Consider the following 20,577-nt stretch of genomic DNA (forward strand, 5'->3'; position numbering starts at 1 on the left):
TTAAGACACATTTTTCGTAAGGCTCGATTACTATATCTAGGGTCAAGGCCAATTATTCTCGTGCGGACAATTATATTGTTTCTGTATCGCCGTATTCAAAGTTTTGATAGATAGCTTCTGGTAGAATAGTAACTTTTTATATACACCCACACTTCTATGCATGAAATGTTATTAATAAATCTACATTATCAGAATTTTCATCTTTTTCTCAGTTGGTATTAATTGTATTATTACCAAATCATCTTTTATTGTAATCATAGCAAAACAGACTTAATTTAGATAATACTTGCAAATTATTTCACATTTACATCTAAATGTTTTTATAAAGTTTTTTTTTTAAATTGATTTGACCAGCATGAAACAATTTCCTCCTGATATGAAGTTTAAAAGTTGTTTGACAAAGCTAGTAGCACAGGTAGTTGTATATATAAGCAAAAAGCATGGAGAGTGAAAAAACAATTTTATTCAAAAAACAGGTGAACCAAGTAGCTCAGGACAACTAAAAGTGAGTCAGTTTTGCAACATCAACATATCAGGTTTGGTTAAATTTAATTTAAATTTTGACTTATAACCTGAGTTGAGCAACTGGTAAAACCTTTCAGATGTCCCTAGTGTTTGTGAACAAAGAGATATTCTCAGTCTGAACTTAAATACAACTTTAATATTTGACTAATAGCGAATGTTTGGATCTAAAATAATAAACAGACAGGATGAATGAAAAATATTGACTACCTTACAGCTGTGTGAGCAATGATTCTACCCAGACAGCCAGATGACCTGGCACTGAGGCCACAGTAGTTTAGACTGAGAGAGAGGAGAGTCTTATTACCATAGAGTCCATCGCACAGGTACTTGCAGCCGTCGTCCCCAAACCTACGTAGGAATGTTCAGATTCAAGCTACCGTATAAAATTGTCTTATGGCACCCTAGCAACTTGTGGGCTTGTATTTTGATGCAATGAGTTTAACCCTTTTTCTAATCAACCTGTATTGATTTCCAGCAAGACACGATTCAGCTGACCATAAAAATTTGTCTCAAATTATCAGCTAAGACAAACATGTTTATTCTGTCTACTACTTTAGGTACAATCAATAGGCTTTCAGACTTACAAAATGGTTGGTACTTTGGCAAGTATCGGGTGAAACTTGCGAATAAACTACAGTCACACCTTGACTTACAAGCTTAATGCGTTCTAGGACTGAGCTCGTGTGTCCAGTTTCGCTTATCTTGAGTTAACATGCTTGCTTAAGTCAGCCTTACGGCGCATCTCACAAATGAATTAAGTTGAATTGATTCTCTGGGATAGATGGTATCAGATTAGGGTATATAGATGGTTTCAGATTAGAGAATATAGATGGTATCAGATTAGAGTATATAGATGGTATCAGATTAGAGTATATAGATGGTATCAGATTAGAGTATATAGATGGTATCAGATTAGAGTATATAGATGGTATAAGATTAGAGTATATAGACGGTATCAGATTAGAGTATATAGATGGTAGCAGATTAGAGTATATAGAAGGTAGCAGATTAGAGTATATAGATGGTATCAGATTAGAGTATATAGATGGCATCAGATTAAAGTATATAGATGGTATCAGAATAGAGTGTATAGATGGTATCAAAATAGAGTATATAGATGGTATCAGATTAGAGTATATAGATGGTATCAGATTAGAGTATATAGATGGTATCAGATTAGAGTATATAGATGGCATCAGATTAGAGTATATAGATGGCATCAGATTAGAGTATATAGATGGTATCAGATTAGAATATATAGATGGTATCAGATTAGAGTATATAGATGGTATCAGATTAGAGAATATAGATGGCATCAGATTAAAGTATATAGATGGTATCAGATTAGAGTATATAGATGGTATCAGAATAGAGTATATAGATGGTATCAGATTAGAGTATTTAGATGGTATCAGATTAGAGTATATAGATGGTATCAGATTAGAGTATATAGATGGTATCAGATTAGAGTATATAGATGGTATCAGATTAGAGTATATAGATGGTATCAGATTAGAGTATATAGATGGTATCAGAATAGAGTATATAGATGGTATCAGATTAGAGTATTTAGATGGTATCAGATTAGAGTATATAGATGGTATCAGATAAGAGTATATAGATGGTATCAGATCAGAGTATATAGATGGTATCAGATAAGAGTATATAGATGGTATCAGATTAGAGTATATAGATGGTATCAGATTAGAGTATATAGATGGTATCAGAATAGAGTATATAGATGGTATCAGATTAGAGTATATAGATGGTATCAGATTAGAGTATATAGATGGTATCAGATAAGAGTATATAGGTGGTATCAGATTAGAGTATATAGATGGTATCAGACAAGAGTATATAGATGGTATCAGATTAGAGTATATAGTTGGTATCAGATTATAGTATATAGATGGTATCAGACTAGAGTATATAGATGCGATCAGATTAAGGTATATAGATGGAATAGATGGTATCAGATTAGAGTATATAGATGGTATCAGATTAGAGTATATAGATGGCATCAGATTAGAGTATATAGATGGCATCAGATTAGAGTATATAGATGGTATCAGATTAGAATATATAGATGGTATCAGATTAGAGTATATAGATGGTATCAGTATATAGATGGCCGTTTCTCTGTAAAGAAATTACCTAAAGTGTACATTTTGTTTTGTAAAAATGCACCTTGAATTTTCGTCTTCATGTATGATCAGGTGGTCTCTTAAAGCCATCACAAAGTATGCAGTACCAAATCAAACGACAAAATTACTTCAGGATTTTCTATATTAAAAAAGTACCCTAGCAGTAGAGTGTGCCATGAGAGACCATCGGGTGCAATAACCCCATGTACGTAAATTATTCCATAATGCTGGTAAGTAGTCGATTGGTGCAGTTGTTACGTTGTTGTCTACAATGCTGAAAGCAGGGAGTTTGAATCCTTTACGATGCAATAATTTTTTCAACCATTAACCGTGGCTTCTGATAAACAGACTCATGCATGTTCAATTCTTAACATGAAACTATATACATGTATATAAATCTCAATGTTTCTCATCATTTAGAGTCCAGCTAAGGCAATTAAAATCTATAATGAAAAACGGGTGGCAAAGAAGATTTGATCTCCGAACCTCCGGTTCCCAAAGCGACAAGTTAATCAATTAATGACTTCATTGGGCGACACGAGTCATTATCTGGGTTAATATAATGCGCAGCATCATAAAAGCTTGCTCTCACGGCTCTTTTTAGTAAGTTTATCAATAAACTCAAATAAGCCAATAGCAACTACATGTACATTACCTGCCACTGTTTATAAGCTGACTTTCAATACCATCTGGGCATTCAGCTAGTACATGTATTTACTATAATAAGAGCCGTAAGAGCCATAAGAGTCATGTCCATCCATGTGTCCAAAGCCATGTTTACAAGTTAGGAAAAGCAATGCATCGCTCAGGAATCATACTTATATAATCAACTTAGCAGCCAGGCACACGACCATCTGCACTATTCAACCATCTTGCTGCATTTGAGAATAATTGGGTACATAGTTATTACATATAACGATCTCTCATGGCACTCGGGACTGTCAGGGTAATGGTGAAGATCGGAGGTGCAATTAAGACAAAGAACTGCATGCAGACATGTTAAATTCTTTAGCTCAATGTAGATACAAAAATGAGTTAGTTATGAGTAATACGCTTGCTGTGTGAGTTATAACTTACATTTACGTTATCTATGACGAGATACCGGCTAGTCGCCATTCACATTGAAATCACCTGCATTACTAAGATATCCATTACGCTGCTACAAAGCGGAAAAATTGTAATTTGAGATTTTCCAAGCTAAACCGTTTCAAGCCGTCCTTTATCATTTACCTAAATGATAAAGAATGGTAAAATATGATCGAACTGCTACAAGAAATTAATAACCCTAAAGATCTAATTTATTTTCAAAAAATTTGGTAAGACTATAATATCGAACCTAGACTACGGCGCAATCTCCTAAAAAGAGATGTTTAAATGCTGTGTGACCGTGTTATTACCTTTTTATGTTTTCAACTGTAACAAGACTATCTTTCAACAATGTAATAGCCCCAAACACACTATATGAGTCAAGTACACAACGAGTTCATCTGAAACAACTTCTGGATTTTAGAAAACAAAAAGTTAATATTTAGCGGTTCCTAATTTGTAATGTTTGAATAATTTCCAACAAAAATCTCAAAGTAAAACAGACACAATACATATGAAACAACGGTGCGAGAGTAATACATATAACCAGACCATTAATTATATTTTTTAAAATCTAAACGCAATATAAAAATTCATTACAAAAACTTAAAAAAGTAGATTAACAGGCTTCAGACACCAACAAGAGGATAAATAGAAAAATTGGACTCACTCGTTGAAGTCAAGGGCTAGACTAAGTATTGATGGTGATGCTGGTAGAGCTTGAGAAAGGCGTCTCATCCCATACACTTCTATCATGTTATCTATCATCTCTAAAGTTTTTATATCGTAGATAGATTTTTCCAATAGCAGAGCCTATTGACAAAATAAGAATGTTTCGCATGCAATTTGGCATACATTTTGCAGATATTCAACAATTGTGGCAGGCATTATTTCTAAAATTCAAATGTGGTGGGGTAAAGCACACCATATGTTGATTTGAAAGCGCTTCAATCAATATTTCTGATGGCACCAAACAAATTAGAGTACACAGATAAAAAAGACTTAGAGAATTCAAACCAGAAATTGGCTCACGAGATGTAAACAAAAGTAAAAACTAACCAGTGAAGTTATCTCCTCATTTGTTAGAGGAACCTCCCAGATATAAAGAGCTTTGATATAATTGTAGCGTTCTTTTCTTACTGCGGTTAGCATTGGTTCCAACAGCACACGCGGGTCATCTGCAGAGTTAACTATAGCTGGCTCCAACACTATCTATAATTTTTTCCAATCAATTATAAACTTGCTGTGAACAGTTGAGTTTCTGCTCACTTCTCGAAATGCAAAAAGTTAAAATTATAGTGTTAAAGGCAATGAGCTACCTTAGTGAGAAACTTTTCATCCTCTATAGCTTGCTTCAGAGCCATTTTGACTGCAGGAGCAAGGATACAGCTAGCTTGTGCACAGGCCTGTTCATAGGCTTTTAAAAACCTGCATTATAATCACAGGTACATATTTATTAGTTATCAGTGTCAGTTGTAACATGAAATAATTAAATAAAGAACATGCCTACTTAAACACAAAACGTTCAGCAGTCACACGTACAGAGTAATAACTTATAAACAAATAAAAATGCGGGATAGATTCATAATATCACGATTTGAATCAGATTGTCCCATCAACCTGAGTTCCAAATATAAATAGTTCTGGGATAGATTCATAGTATCACCATTTGAATCAGAATGTCCCCTCAATCCATGTTCTAAATAGAAATAGGTGACATACGCATGTACGTTGATACATCACTAGCGATGGTGTACATTACTGCTACTCAGAGCCAACAGCTAGAAAGTGAGACTACCAACCGGGCACATATTCTAAATGCAGGTTCTCCAGTCTTGGACAGCTCTGTCTTTTTTTTGGCCTTCTCTTTCTTTTTTGGAGGCATTTAGTTAGCTTAATGTATGCTAACAATTATATTTTTAGTTTATGCGTTATAATTAACGATCTGACTGAAAGGCTTGTTTTCACTAACACGCGGTGCAACAAATAGAAGTAGTTGAAAACAGTACGATAATCGCTTTTATAAACAACAAAGCATTTGATGAAGTTTCACATGTATTAATCTTAAATAAAAATACCAAAGTTTGTGGCACAAAAATAACACATATATTGCTACGGCAATCATACGATAGTATTGTAAACGTGAATATTTCAGCTTGTTTTTTTCTTGTAGCGGAAACAACATTAGTTGCTAGTTCGATACAGTCTAAGTTTCAAAGCATATTAAACGTGCCTAAACGGGTCGTGCGTATTCTTAGTTGAGTAAATAGCCAAATTACGCCGTTTAAAATGGACTCGCTAAACTATAATAGTATTTGCCTTGACAAACCTGCTGATGAACTATGCGAGATAATAGACATGCATCTATTAATAGATGCTCGCGTATGGACAAACGCCCTTTCAGAACAGCCTCTCTTAGTTTGGGGGGATAACCCACCGGTCAATGTTTCTATTTTCGATGTCTTCAATTGTTCTCCGACTGAGCCATGTTCATAGAACTGGCACCTGGAATCAATCTACGTTTTGCAGAACACGGGCAAGGGCTGCAAGCGGCGTGTGCAAGATTTGGTAAAGTTGGCTGAACTGCTACATTGCAAGGTAGTTATATGTTCCTTAAACTAGACTAGAGAGATCAAGCCTCACTGATAACAGGATAACTATGCAATGGTCCGTTATAAAAATATGTTTTGAATTTCATTGTTAGAAGTCTATGTATTTGAAGTTTATTTATTAAACAGGTTTGAATATACGATAAAAGAAAAATCCGCGATGAATACGATTTTAATACCGCAACAACATGGTTTTAGAAAGGGACTGTCTTGCACCAGCCAACTTTTGACGACCATCCAGTCCATCATGAGGGAAGTTGATTTGGGAGGATGTGTGCAGGCAGCAGTTTTAGATTTTTCCAAGGCTTTCGACAAGGTCTCTCATTCACTACTGATGAGCAAGCTTTTTTGTTTTGGGTTTTCAAGTGATATTCTTTCCTGGATACTAGACCTTTTATCGGGCAGAAGCCAGAGAGTTGTTTTAAATGGAATTTTTCAGATGTTGAAACGGTAACTTCAGGAGTCCCCCAGAGCTCGATCCTGTTATGTGTGGTTGTGGAGAAATTATGTTATGCATAACTAATCCGAATCCACACACAACACCAGTGTTGAATTTGCTTGTCATATTATTCTATTTTGACTATGTTTAGTTTGTGCGCTTTTACTTAGCTCGTGGGAACTAATTTAATTATTACTGATTCAGGTACTAATGAAGGTGTTAAGCTATTGTAAGCAATGCTGATATTTACCAGTACAAGTTACTTCTTTATTCTATAAGTCAAATAATTAAAATACACAACTAACAAAATTCTAAAACGATAACATTAATGACAAACAATTAGAATAGCTAATACAAATTACATCCTTACTCGAACGGTCGTCTGTGTTTGCTTGGCTCGGTTCTTGCGGCTGCGAGTTTCAATAGTCAAACGAGAGTTGTGAGAGGTCATGGGTAGAGAGTGTCAGCAGTTGAGATTGTAACATAGAGGAGGCTCAGCTGGTGGAGGAGAAGGAGGCTCCATTGGTAGAGAAAAGAGAGAGGCTCCTTAGCAGGCAGATGGGAAAGCGTCCAAGGAGGCCCTCGGGAGGAGAGAGAGAGCCAGAGCTCAAGCTAGAGCCGGAGATAGAGATGGGGATGGAGGTGCTGAGTCATTGGAGCTGTTTTCTTTTATAGGTGTCTGGCATGTGGGATGGTTAGTCTGTGGGTGTAGGTTGAGTGTTAAGGTTCGATGCTTTCTGTCAGGTGTGTGAAGATATCTTGTTTGCGTAAGTCTTCAGCTGGTGCACGTGATGTTGACATGTAGGGTGGAGCTCGTGACTTACTCCTTGTGTCTAGGTCATGTTTGACAGGAGTGGCAGATCTGTATGTGACTCATTTGACTTGTCTCTAAATTTTCTCTGGTGGCTTTTTGATGATGGTTGTGGTTGGTAGGTTTAATTGCTTTCACTTCCCTTTGGCATATTCTCCATCTGGTGTTGACGCAATTTCTATGATTGATTTCTTCCAAATTTGAAGTTTCTAATTTGCTTTTGACATTCTCTAATTATTGAATCTTTTAATGTCTTTGGGCGTCTTGCTGCTTGTACGAATTATATGCTTATCCTGCTGTCTGGATACATTCCCTGTTGGTATCTTGTTTTCGCAGTATTTCCATACAACAATCCTCGGGCCAGCTCTGTTTTTTATTGTATATCAATGACATAGGGCTTACTCTGACATCTACAATATGATTGTATGCGGATGACGCATTACTACACTGCCCGATTACTAGTTCATCTTCTGTGGAAGATTTTCAGAAGTACTTGGATAGCCTGGAGGGATGGGCGAGTGAATGGCAAATGTCTTTTAATACTTCAAAGTGTTCAATAATTATGTTTGGAAATACCAAGCTGTTAATATCCAAGGTTTGAAATATAGATTAAACAATGTAGTTTTAAACACTGTAAATAGTATCAAATATTTAGGAGTTACAATAACAAATGATTTTAATTGGAGTGAGCATATAGTCAAGAAACATTCAGAGGCTGTTCAGAGTCTCGGCATGTTCAGACGAAATATCTCATCAGCACGAACTAAAATCAAATTAATCGCATATAAGACCTTATGTCGACCAAAAATGGAGTTTGCTCTTGAAGTATGGGACCCGAGCGAAAAGAAATATGTACAATTGCTTGAAATGGTTCAGAACAAGGCCACGCGTTTTGTAAGTAATTTGAGGGGAAGGGAGGGAGTCATACAAAAAAAGAACAGTTGGACCTTGTGACTTTGGAAGAACGTAGACAGGTCCAAAGGGTTAAAACTTTACATACTATTATGAAATCAACAGACCCATCTTTGAAGGAATTAAACGATTTCATTGACACTTGTTTTAAGGATGATCGTCTACAAACACGGGCCAAATCCAAGGGACAAACCTTTGGCTATTTCTAGTAACTTTAAATAGTTTTATACTGAGAACCACTCGCGGACTTAGAATTTAACAATTTTTTACTAATTGATGATGATGGTCTCCCCTTCCGCCTCGGGGCGGTCTATAAGCTCTACTTTAAAGGTTGACTTGCAACAAAATTCACATTACGGTTATTTTTCACGGATGTTCTCATAGTATGCATACAAAATGGATATAGTATAAATAGAATAAAATTGTTTCATGGAAGTATTAGCAAATTAGAACTTTCTAGTCAACTAACATTATTTTTATCCTAGACCCACCACACCATATCTACAAAAATCATTTTCTCACTACAGTTATCCCTGTGTGGGTGGTAATGTTCACTCAAGCTCGGGTATCTTACCAGAGACATGGAAGTTTGAGCACTCGCCTCAAGATCTTACCAGTTATCAGTAGCGTGCTTTTCTGCAGCGGACTTGTGTTGATTGTTGCCTGTACATGCTTATATATGTGTATATATATTATAATAGATATATATCTTAGTGTTTGTCGGTCTTTTGGTTTTCATCCTTGTGTCCAGTTATAGCAATTAAAATATATAGCGATGCAAAATCCATGTCAAAAGAGGATTTAACCTCGCAACCTCCCGTTCACAAAACCCTTAAGCTGCGCAATATACACAATGAACTTATTGGGCAGATAGTCATTATTCTAGTTGAAATACGCGTAACAATGCTGGGTTATGCGCAACATCACTGAAGCTAGCTCTCACGGCTCTTATTAGGAATTTTAGCAATACGTATACTAGCTTACTCAAATTAGCTGATTGCAACTACATTATCTGCCACTGTTTATAAACTGTTTTTATTACCTGTGCAATGCAGGGAATTCATCTACCATACTTTTTGGACTATTAACCGCACCCCTATATAAGCTGCATCTGCTTTATTTAAAAAAAAGATAAAAAAACAATACATAGGCCACACCTTTTGTATAGGCCGCAGAACTCATGACGGTGCTTTTTAACGCGACAGCAACTTAGACCCTGTTCCGTTAGGCACTGTTCCGTATTAACCGATGCTTTTTAAATCAGTGCCTAACAGAACAGCACCGTTAGGCATTGTTTCATTTTCCTTTCACTGCTAGAGGCGCACTAACCGGAGATTACGGCTAATTTGTTCTAACGGTGAAAGAAAAAACTACAGAATAGCCGCAGCCTCTAAATAAATATTATATTTGCTAATTAGTGAACTTAGCCAATGGCAACTATGTTACCTACCACTGTTCATGAGCTGTCTTTTATTATCCGTTTATATACACATGTATATATATTTATACATATATCAGGGTGTTGACACATTAGAACTGCACTGCGTCATCACGGTGGTAATAACACAGTAATTTTACAGTTCAATACAACTCTTTAATGTTCAGTAGACATTTACTGCGACATTTACTGCTCTCCTACTGCAAATATTTACTGCTATCTATTAGTAGCGCATAAACTTCCATGATGCATTACTGGTAACCCAGCGATTCATGCGTATTGCGAATGTGCATTCTTCAAAACTTGAAACTGCATGCATACTGCAAGTAGTTAGTAATGAAATAGTAAATTTTCATTTCAATTATATTCAACATGCTAATTGTGATCAGCTTGCTTTTTTAACTGAAGTTTGAGCAGCATTCACGTTTTGCAATTCACATCTCGAAATTCACATCTTGCACTTCACGTTTTGCAATTCATGTCTTGCAATTCGCCTCTTGCGATTCCTGTCTTGCATTTCACATCTTGTAATTTTGTTGCGATTTCAACCAAGTACACTGAATACTTGGTTCGGTGATGAGTTTTTTATGAAAAGATGTTGTGCATGTGTGTAGAGTAGATTTGCCCCGATTTCTGTATTGGAATTGGTATCGTTGCCGATATGGATGTTAAGTATCTGAATCGGTATCGGCCGACCTTTTCTTAAAAAATCGGAAACTTCAGATACCTTTTACAGATAAACTATTTAGCAGAAAACAGTATTTTAGCCTGTTACAGTGATAAAAATCATCAGCTGCAAGTTCTTACTTTTACCTAATGAATTCCGTGCCTGCAACACAATTTATTTAATGACTATAGCCTGATCAACATAGTTGAGGAACGTTTTTGCTTTAGTCAGGACGTAACCGCAAAATGTGCCATTTCCCAAACACAGCGATAGGATTTATTGCAGCCAATCACGAACAAGATAACAAAGATGGGAAACAATAACGCAGTGTAATATTTCTATTTACTAGCATTACGAAAGTAATTAAAGTGCAGTCGATGCATAAAGCTAGATCTATCGCTCTCTTGATCCTGACGATACAATGTATCGTACAAAATAACCCAAGTGGCTTATCGGTATTTAGCCTAACCTTCATCATCTGTGGCAAGGGAGTCCTTCTTCAGTATGATAGAAAAATTTGTCTTTTATCTTCTATTATCTGAGTCGGCTGGTGAATTTAGAATACGGTCATCTCTAGTGTAGAGTATAATGCAAAAGTTATTCTAGCACTGGGAAATGCATGCTAGCGACACTCCCATTGCATACAGCACTTCACACTGTGAACTAGGTAATACCGCCACTGCACCAATACTGTTTACTGAGCAGCAGTGAAAGTATTTGTACTGCATGCACACTGCTTACTGCGCAGCAGTAAAATTTTAATTGCCTTTTACTGCGCAGCAGTAAAAGGCAATTAAAATTGCAATTATACTGCGTGGCTGATACATGTTTGCTACTGCACCGCTAATGCAACCATATAGATGCATTTTCATAAAATTACATACATAAAAATTTACCACATTTGTATATTTACATACAAAAAAGATACATAAATTTTTTTTGCAATTGTAACTATCATCATGCATTCTACATTTGGGCATCGGTGAGTTTTCATCAATGCGCAGCTACGAGTTTTTCGTAATGATCACAACCTTAAATCATGCCTATACATGTCCAGTTACTTTGCTCTGAGACTGGCTTCACTTGTTCAAACCATCATGTTATAACAAATATTCCTAAAAGTATTCCTACAAGTATTGCAAGTTTCCCACAAGTATTCCCACAAGTATTTCCACAAGTATTGCCACAAGTATTCCTACAAGTAGTCCCACAAGTATTCCTACAAGTATTCTTGCAAGCTTCCCACAAGTATTCCCACAAGTATTCCTACAAGTATTTTTGCAAGTTTCCCACAAGTATTCCCACAAGTATTCCTACAAATATTCCTACAAGTATTCCTACAAATATTCCTACAAACAGACACTTTATCATTGTTTAATTTGCTTTATGACCCAAAACCATAGCAAGCGCTTCAGGTAATTATCTATATGTAGTATCAAAACAAATGTATATTTTATAAAAAATATTTTGTCTAATTTTTAATGCTTTATAAAACAGCTATAATTTTGTAGGTTCTCTCCTGAATGAGCATATAATTTTATTTTTCTATTTTTTCAGATTCTAATTACTATTCTTTATTATTTCTATATGTCTTATCAATGTCATACTTTCATGAAATAGAGGCATGAAATATAATTCTATTGACTTCATTTCATAAAGACAAGTGACTTGCCTTTATAAAACAAAGAAACTCTCTAGCCACCGCCACTAAGTAGCTATGAAATCATAACTTTTGGCAAAACTGCATAGTTTTCTACAATGATATCAATATACCAATGTAAAAATAACCTTTCAATTTTATTATCCAACACTAAAATAGGTTTAATCTATCGCTTAAAATATTTAACTTTAAAACTGTCATTTACTTTGTTGGTGTTGATATTTATATTTCACTTCCAGTTGACCACTTGACGGTCTAGATCATATTGCGCAGATATAGTGTTGAAAGGTTCATGGAAAGGTTTTTATGGAAGAAATATGAGTGATATATCGTATAGCTTCAAGTTATGTTTTATCAAGAGAAAGACCTTATGTGGGTTTTGTTTCATCATGAAGAACATATCATTGTATGTAGGCATTTAATGGGAACTGGTCTTTGTAGAATTTTCATTCAGGATGGCTGACACAAACCTATCTGCTGTTCTTTACTCCAAGATGGACATTAGAATGGTGAGTCTAGTTTGCCTATAGACTTTCTCCAGGTTACCTTTTATATCGCGTTGATAAGCAACCTCAAGTTTCTTTTGTGTAACTTTTGAGCCCCCCTTTTGTACACCTTCCTTACCTAAGGCAAGGTCAGGGGTCTGCAACCTGTAGACTCAAAGCCATTTGGACCCGTTTTCCGAAGGAGAGAACACAGTGGGAGCCACCAACCCCCTTTGATATTTTGAATTAAAAAAAACTACATATAAGTTTTTGTTTAGCTTTTAATGCTTTTATACCGTGTTTACATCATAAAACGCAAAAGGTATGGCATATATAATGACTTAACTGCTAAAGAAACAAAGTTACACTTTTACATAACAATGAGTCAAATTAGACAGCGCACGGTGAGACAACAAGCGCTGTCAACCTGAATAATAAAAGACAATTTATTCAAACAGTGACAAAATATGAATATCCATGCAAAATAGCCAATTAAAATATTAAGCTATTATACTTGGTTAATGTGATTTCTGCTCTTGCATCACATCATCACATCGCACAGCATCTGTATGATTTTCGCTCAAATTAGCCTTACACATCGTTTCCGAAACGGCCTGTTTTCTCTCATCTCCCTCTGGATATTTTGGCTGCGTGTTTATTCTGAAAGTGTCTTTCGACATTTTACTTTTTGTTGTTTGCAAATTTCTCATTACATTTTAAAGCACATTAATTATATCTTTATTCTTATCATATATTTCAGCACTTCAGTTTTGGCTTTCGAATGAGCCTATATTCAATACACAAAGAATAATAGAACTATGAAAAACAGGGTGTCAAAAGTATGTCCCGCAATTAAAAAACACTTGGTTGTGATTACTACAATGTTATTATAATTTAGCCTTAGGTTGTCGATTCCTTTCGCTGCCATTGATGCTGCGCTTTTCTGTGACAATCGGTTGACAACTAATCAACAATGCCTGGGGATCTTGCTAACGCCTGACCATTACAAACACATGTTCTGGGTTAATAGATTTCGAGTGATTGTTAAAGTTTGCTTTTTTCATCCTTTCGTTCATTTTAAACATTTATAGTAATTATTATCACATCGTTTTATATGCTGGCATTGTTTGTCCTTTACAAAAATGCAGTAGTAGTAGTATTATCATCTGAAAAATTCGTATCGCTTTCCAAGTTGCGTTCTAAATATGATTTTGCTTCAATAAATATACTGTCATTGATAAAGGTAATGAAATCACATCGATTAAATTGTGTCCTGCAGTGGCGTGGCTGTAGGACTATATGTAAATTGCACTCTCGCGAATTCACGCAATGCTTGAAATTAATTAGCCTCAGTCGTGCCCCTCAAAATCACAATAAAAAGATAGAGCTAGTGCATAATATCATCGGGAAAATATAGTATGGTGCTTAGAATCTGAGTTACTCGTAGAAGTAGTCTGTACACGGAGAGCTAATGACACTGATTCCTTTGTCATCTTTATTGGTTCTCTGGAGTTGTCCTACCTTCGCCTGCCACTAGCACCATTATTGTAGTTGATAAATAACGGGTAAGAGCACACAACACCGAATATAAAAATTGATGCGTCATAATTTGCGAGTCTATTCCATTGAATATCTCTGTGGTAGAGCTTTGGGGAATCCTATAAACACCAACCAATGTCTGTCTCACCATTTCAAACAATGGCTCATTTGAAAGCCAAGATATTGAAGAACCTGAATAAGCTTAAACCGTACTGATATAATTTAAGCAAAGTGTGATTTAAGCAAAATTCTCATTACATGTAATATTACATATTAAGCAAACTGGTGAACCAGTCTCATCAGCAGTGAAAGCAAACAAACCAGCCCATGTAGGATTAAATGTTCTATTTTCCTCTTTTACTTTTCTTTCCTTAGTATGTGCCATAGTTTGCCTACCTGGGGTAAAATAAATCAAAAAGTGTCGTGCCGACTGGTGTAATTTTGGCAGTTTTATTGGCGCATAAATAATGACGCATAACAAGCGGCAATGTTTGATTTATCACCATAATTACAGTTTTTTAAATTATAAAATCCGGGGATAAAACTTCTATATTTTTATCAATTACTTGGCATATGGGTGAAAAAAGAAAAAGAGAAACAAAAAGGAAAAAAATCCAAAGTCAGACGGAGCCGCAGCAAGCGGATGAAAGGGCCGCATGCCTTTCCGGAGCCGCGGGTTGCCGGCCCCTGGGCTAGGTATAGCCTGTTGCTGTATTTAGGACATTTCTATCTGTATAATTATAATTGCCGTTATTGTCAAGGTGAGAATATACATGTACATCGCTGGACAGTACTATACAGCAGGCACTCCAACAACGTAAATAAATCATTCTGAGATTTTTACACAATAGGGGTGTTACATTAAACGAACAGAAAAATACATGCGAATTGCCATTTTATATGTTACCAAACTCTCCTCTTTGCTCCTTCAAAAAGGAAAAATCTAGACAGCTTTTTAATTTAATGATTACAGTAACAGTATTATTAACAGTATTATTGATTTGTATTGACTTAACACTTAACGTTAAATGGAATTTCTTACATCAAATGAAGCAAAACCTTTACAAAAATTATTTACTTCATGTGGGATTTATGTGAAAAATTATGTTACCCGAGCCTTTACTGTATGTTAAAGCCTGATAACAGTTATGCTTTTCTGTAGGAAGAATGGCCAATTCCCGAGCCAAAGGAAGGAGGTAGGTGAAAGGTTGTTCACAAAGCACAAGGTTTTGAAGATACTATGATAGATAAAAGTCCTTGAAAAGGAAGGAGGGTTTGACATTCATACGATACAAACTTTTTCATTATTTGAGCATATATGAACAGACAGGGAAGAAGAGTTATTTCCTGTAGCAAGTGGAGTTGGAATGTTGCTGTACAGAGTTTTATAACTCGTTAGAGCTCAATATTGGATACACAAGCAGGTTCCCTAATCCTAGACGGTATTACAGAGTTTCAATTGATATCACTCAGAATATCACAATTCCTTTTAAACTTTATATCATTTTGATGCTTTCAGCTTGTAGAGCTCAATAGAAAACATAAAAATCAAAGTGAATAGTTCATATTTCTCTCTCTCAATGAAGTTATGTCTTGGAGAAACATCATGATTGCATCTGATCATCTGATAGATGGTGTTTTTATGAATAGAAAAACACTTTAGAGTGTAAAGCTCTTGTTGCTGATGAGAAGACATTTTCTAGCTTTGTGTGTTTCTATTAAACATACAAAGCAATCGCAAATGGCAAATGGCAAATGCTAGAAAAATGCTGATACTTTTGGATGAAAGCTATTAAAAATTTGCAAGTTTTGCAAAAAATAATAGATGCGTGTAATAATAGATGCGTGTAATAATAGATGCGTGTAATAATAGATGCGTGTAATAATAGATGCGTGTAATAATAGATGCGTGTAATAATAGATGCGTGTAATAATAGATGCGTGTAATAATAGATGCGTGTAATAATAGATGCGTGTAATAATAGATGCGTGTAATAATAGATGCGTGTAATAATAGATGCGTGTAATAATAGATGCGTGTAATAATAGATGCGTGTAATAATAGATGCGTGTAATAATAGATGCGTGTAATAATAGATGCGTGTAATAATAGATGCGTGTAATAATAGATGCGTGTAATAATAGATGCGTGTAATAATAGATGCGTGTAATTATAGATGCGTGTAATAATAGATGCGTGTAATAATAGATGCGTGTAATAATAGATGCGTGTAATAATAGATGCGTGTAATAATAGATGCGTGTAATTATAGATGCGTGTAATAATAGATGCGTGTAATAATAGATGCGTGTAATAATAGATGCGTGTAATAATAGATGCGTGTAATAATAGATGCGTGTAATAATAGATGCGTGTAATAATAGATGCGTGTAATAATAGATGCGTGTAATAATAGATGCGTGTAATAATAGATGCGTGTAATAATAGATGCGTGTAATTATAGATGCGTGTAATAATAGATGCGTGTAATAATAGATGCGTGTAATAATAGATGCGTGTAATTATAGATGCGTGTAATTATTTCATGCTAAAACTAATCCACACGTCAGAGGGACTGGTTCGGAATTCTCAGAGCAATGATTGTGAGGCCCAATTTGATTGTTCTATACTTACAGGGATTAAACCAATTAAAATGCCGTGATTGTTATAGGAGCGCGCATTAGTTGGCTTAATTGACCAATGACACACAAGTCGATTTCGTATGTCATATATTGATGCTAATATGAGGATTACCAAAACACTTATGTCTTTTGGTAGACCTGTGTTTGGCTGGCTATATCTCAGCTTCTGGTTGGTCAATCTCCTTGATTCTTCTTTTACAACATCATTCAACACCTCAAGATACATAATAAAGCATCATAATATCATACTTTCTCTATTCTTTAAAGAGCATTACACTGTTTCCCCTCTAGACAATTTAAATCCTCAGTAAAACATTTATTAATTCCATTATTAATTAATTCCATTAGTTACAGCTTTTTGTTTACAGAAGTGCAGATAGCGGTACACTCTACTGGCATCTGTGGCTCTGATGTCTCCTACTATACGAAGGGATATATCGGAGACTTTGTAGTCAAGGAGCCAATGGTACTCGGGCATGAATCGTCAGGCATCGTCAGCAAACTTGGTCCCGGTGTGACAAACCTTCAAGTTGGTATGTTGGCACAGTCAAACCTCGACACTACAAAGCTTGGGCAAGCTATTGACACAGTAATCATAATTTCAAACATGGAATGTCTAAACTTTCTCCAAACATTGCAGTCTAGGAAATTAGTCCAGTGATACATCAATTGATATACGAATGGCCTATAATGAGCAATTTGATATAAATGGAAAATTCCAAGCAAATTTCTGCTCGTTTTTTATTTCATTCTGAATTTGAAGATATATTTTCATGTTATAACTATATTTAACAAGGTTTCATAAACATAAACAATGCTCAAACAGCACTCATTGATATGTTTGCTACAGTTTGGAGCCACTGACTTTAAGAGCATGAGAAGAGCAGTTACGAGTGTCGATCCATCGTAAGCCGAGTTCATACTTCCGATGTTATCAAATGACTTGCTATAAATCTGCAAATTTATAAGTTATATAGTAATAATCGAGCAAATGCTACAAATATATATTCGAGAATGAGTGACATAAAAACTTTAATTATAATACATGCAGAAAACAAAAGTTAGCATTTTAAAACCAAAATGAAAATTTTTTATACAAACATGTTAACACCATTTGCCCGGCCAGTTACGTTCTGATTGTTGCTTCCGTTTGGAACCATTTAATATTCTTCTGGCTGTTCAATACCCTCCAGTGTCTTCTGACCTCAACCCGCCTTCTGCACAGCTGATCTAGTTGATACAGATCCTTGAAACTGACATATATGGTATGGTATGGTATGTACAGAGTCTAAATGTACAGAGTGTATATGTACAGAGTCTAAATGTACAGAGTGTAAATGTACAGAGTGTATATGTACAGAGTCTAAATGTACAGAGTGTATATGTACAGAGTCTAAATGTACAGAGTGTATATGTACAGAGTCTAAATGTACAGAGTGTATATGTACAGAGTCTAAATGTACAGAGTGTATATGCACAGAGTCTAAATGTACAGAGTGTATATGTACAGAGTCTAAATGTACAGAGTGTATATGTGGTTCTAGTTGATACAGTAATCTTGAAACTGACAGCTGAAAGTGCTAGAAACTAATTACATTAGTTTTAACATAAATTCCAGATAATGTAAAGATTTTATGTGAATTTTTTTCAACTACGTAAAATTTTCCATATAACGTAAAGTGTCAAGTTTGGCGAGTTATCAAAATCGATTTGAACGTTAGTTTATTTCCCAGCACTTGCAGAAGACAAAGCGCTGTGTGTTTATCGTTGTATATCAATTAAACATAACTTACGGGACACCCTAGTCTGTCGCAATGGATCGTTAAATGTGTCGACTAAAAGGTGAATAGGTTAGATGCGCAATTGTTTATATATACAAAGGCGATCGGTTGGTGCCGGTGTTACAGCATCGGTCTACCATTCCTAATGCCACGAGTTGGAGTGTCGTCGAAAAGTATCCTTATCCTAACCATGACTCTTGGATAGACGACGAACAGCTTTTTATAGTAAAAAGTATTAATCAAAATATTTGTTATTAGCTTTATTTTGCAGAATAGACTGCTGTTTATAAGAATAAGCAAATCGTTGTTCATGAACGTCGAAAATGTGCAGTCCCTACCAACTTGTTGCAGTCCCTACCAACTTGTTGTACTACAATCCTGGTTTATAAAACCAGTGAGATCATTAAAAGTTGTTAATGCAGACCAATAGTTCTGCAGTTACGGTAACGCACACAATTTGAGAGAATTAAGTAGAGTTTTACCTTTTTGCATGGCCAAAAAGGTAAAGTTTGGAAAAACTTTTGGAATGGATGAGGCAATTTACATGTATGTTAGTGATCTTACAGCGTGAATTCCCTACAACGTAAACAGTCCTGGAACGGATTATTGCTGGAACAGGAGCATCTACTGTATTAGTGTTCAAACTATTTTTTAGCAGAGCAAAAATTTTTCTGCCATTTGAAATAGAAACTACAATGCAAATAAAGAGAAACTGCGAGTAATCAAAGTAGCCTCAAAATTTTGGCCTCAAAATTCATAGTAACACAGATTCAATCGTCAATGCAAATTTTTTTTACATGCATCGAAGTATCGTTTAAAAAAGGAACCACTATCAGCCTGTTACAGTTACAAATTCTTGCTTTGGTGAGGTATTCAAAGTTTTACAAAAAAATCGTAAAGACTTGCAGTTGGAAAACACACTTCGATATGAACAGAAACAAGAAACAAATTAATTGCTATTGATGTAATCGAGTCAATTAGTATGGTTTTTTGGGTTATTAATTAGCACAGTTAATCGTTGCGCATAACGTAACGATTGTTAAACTGGCTTAAAACAAGGCTATTGTTTTAGTAAGGATGCATACTACCTAGTTAGTTAGTCTAGCTACTAGGGCTGAGTTACTTCTGAGGTAAGTTACTCAAATTCATCAGGTAGTTATTTTATAACTCGTGTAATGCCGAGCATTTGGCTGGTAAATTATATATATATATACACTAGTACCGTGGCAGTCTAATCTGATGTGAAAGATCATCAGATGTTATAATTATAGACCTTCAGCATAGACGTAGAACTGTAGACATTAGCATTTCTTATTAATGGAACCTGTGTAATTATTCAGAAATGCTTGGGTTGTTGCTTGGCGCAATAGTTAGTCTGTCAGTCCACCAAGCCAAAAGATGCAGGTTCAAAACCCACACATTACAATTTTTTTTTCAACCTCCACCCGTTGTTTCAGACAGACAGAATGATAGAGCCTGTGGTAAAGATTATTATGTGATGTTTTAAATCATGCAAGTTGATCGTCAATGATCTAAAGCAGATGACATAAACCTTGACCTGACACCAACACAACAAATGTCAACCACGAACTGGTTGACATTTGCCAATTTTATTGTGGCCAGATGTGCATGTATGTTGATTGTTTATTGTAAATAAATTTAGAAACATGACTCCGCTGTATACTTGTATAAAACTATAGTTGCAGCTGCCCTGTAACATTTCAATAACGTGGATTGAGCATCGGTGTCTCTGGTTGCATTATTTCTGCATTATTTGTATATATCTCCAGAAATAAATGACCGGAACTAGCAACTCCTTATTCTTTCTCTATTATTCA

General features: G+C 35.4%; 2 protein-coding genes across 2 annotated transcripts in view; one reads left to right on the forward strand and one right to left on the reverse strand.

The window, feature by feature from the left end:
• The window catches only part of LOC137401720 (ribonuclease inhibitor-like), a 38,497-nt gene extending 32,595 nt beyond the window's left edge, over positions 1-5,902 (reverse strand). The window contains exons 1-5 of the mRNA XM_068088177.1: positions 5,558-5,902; positions 5,075-5,183; positions 4,815-4,967; positions 4,426-4,568; positions 733-873 (exon numbers count right to left, since the gene is read on the reverse strand). Of these exons, the coding sequence (XP_067944278.1) occupies positions 733-873; positions 4,426-4,568; positions 4,815-4,967; positions 5,075-5,183; positions 5,558-5,640 (629 nt within the window). The 5' untranslated portion in view covers positions 5,641-5,902. The remainder of the gene's footprint in view (positions 1-732; positions 874-4,425; positions 4,569-4,814; positions 4,968-5,074; positions 5,184-5,557) is intronic.
• Positions 5,903-6,265: 363 nt separating this feature from the next.
• The window catches only part of LOC137401441 (sorbitol dehydrogenase-like), a 43,405-nt gene continuing 29,093 nt past the window's right edge, over positions 6,266-20,577 (forward strand). The window contains exons 1-4 of the mRNA XM_068087781.1: positions 6,266-6,353; positions 12,733-12,800; positions 15,478-15,511; positions 17,327-17,491. Coding sequence (XP_067943882.1) covers positions 12,747-12,800; positions 15,478-15,511; positions 17,327-17,491 — 253 coding nt within the window. The 5' untranslated portion in view covers positions 6,266-6,353; positions 12,733-12,746. The remainder of the gene's footprint in view (positions 6,354-12,732; positions 12,801-15,477; positions 15,512-17,326; positions 17,492-20,577) is intronic.

This window comes from Watersipora subatra, chromosome 8 (assembly GCF_963576615.1).
Source record: "Watersipora subatra chromosome 8, tzWatSuba1.1, whole genome shotgun sequence".
NCBI lineage: Eukaryota > Metazoa > Bryozoa > Gymnolaemata > Cheilostomatida > Watersiporidae > Watersipora > Watersipora subatra.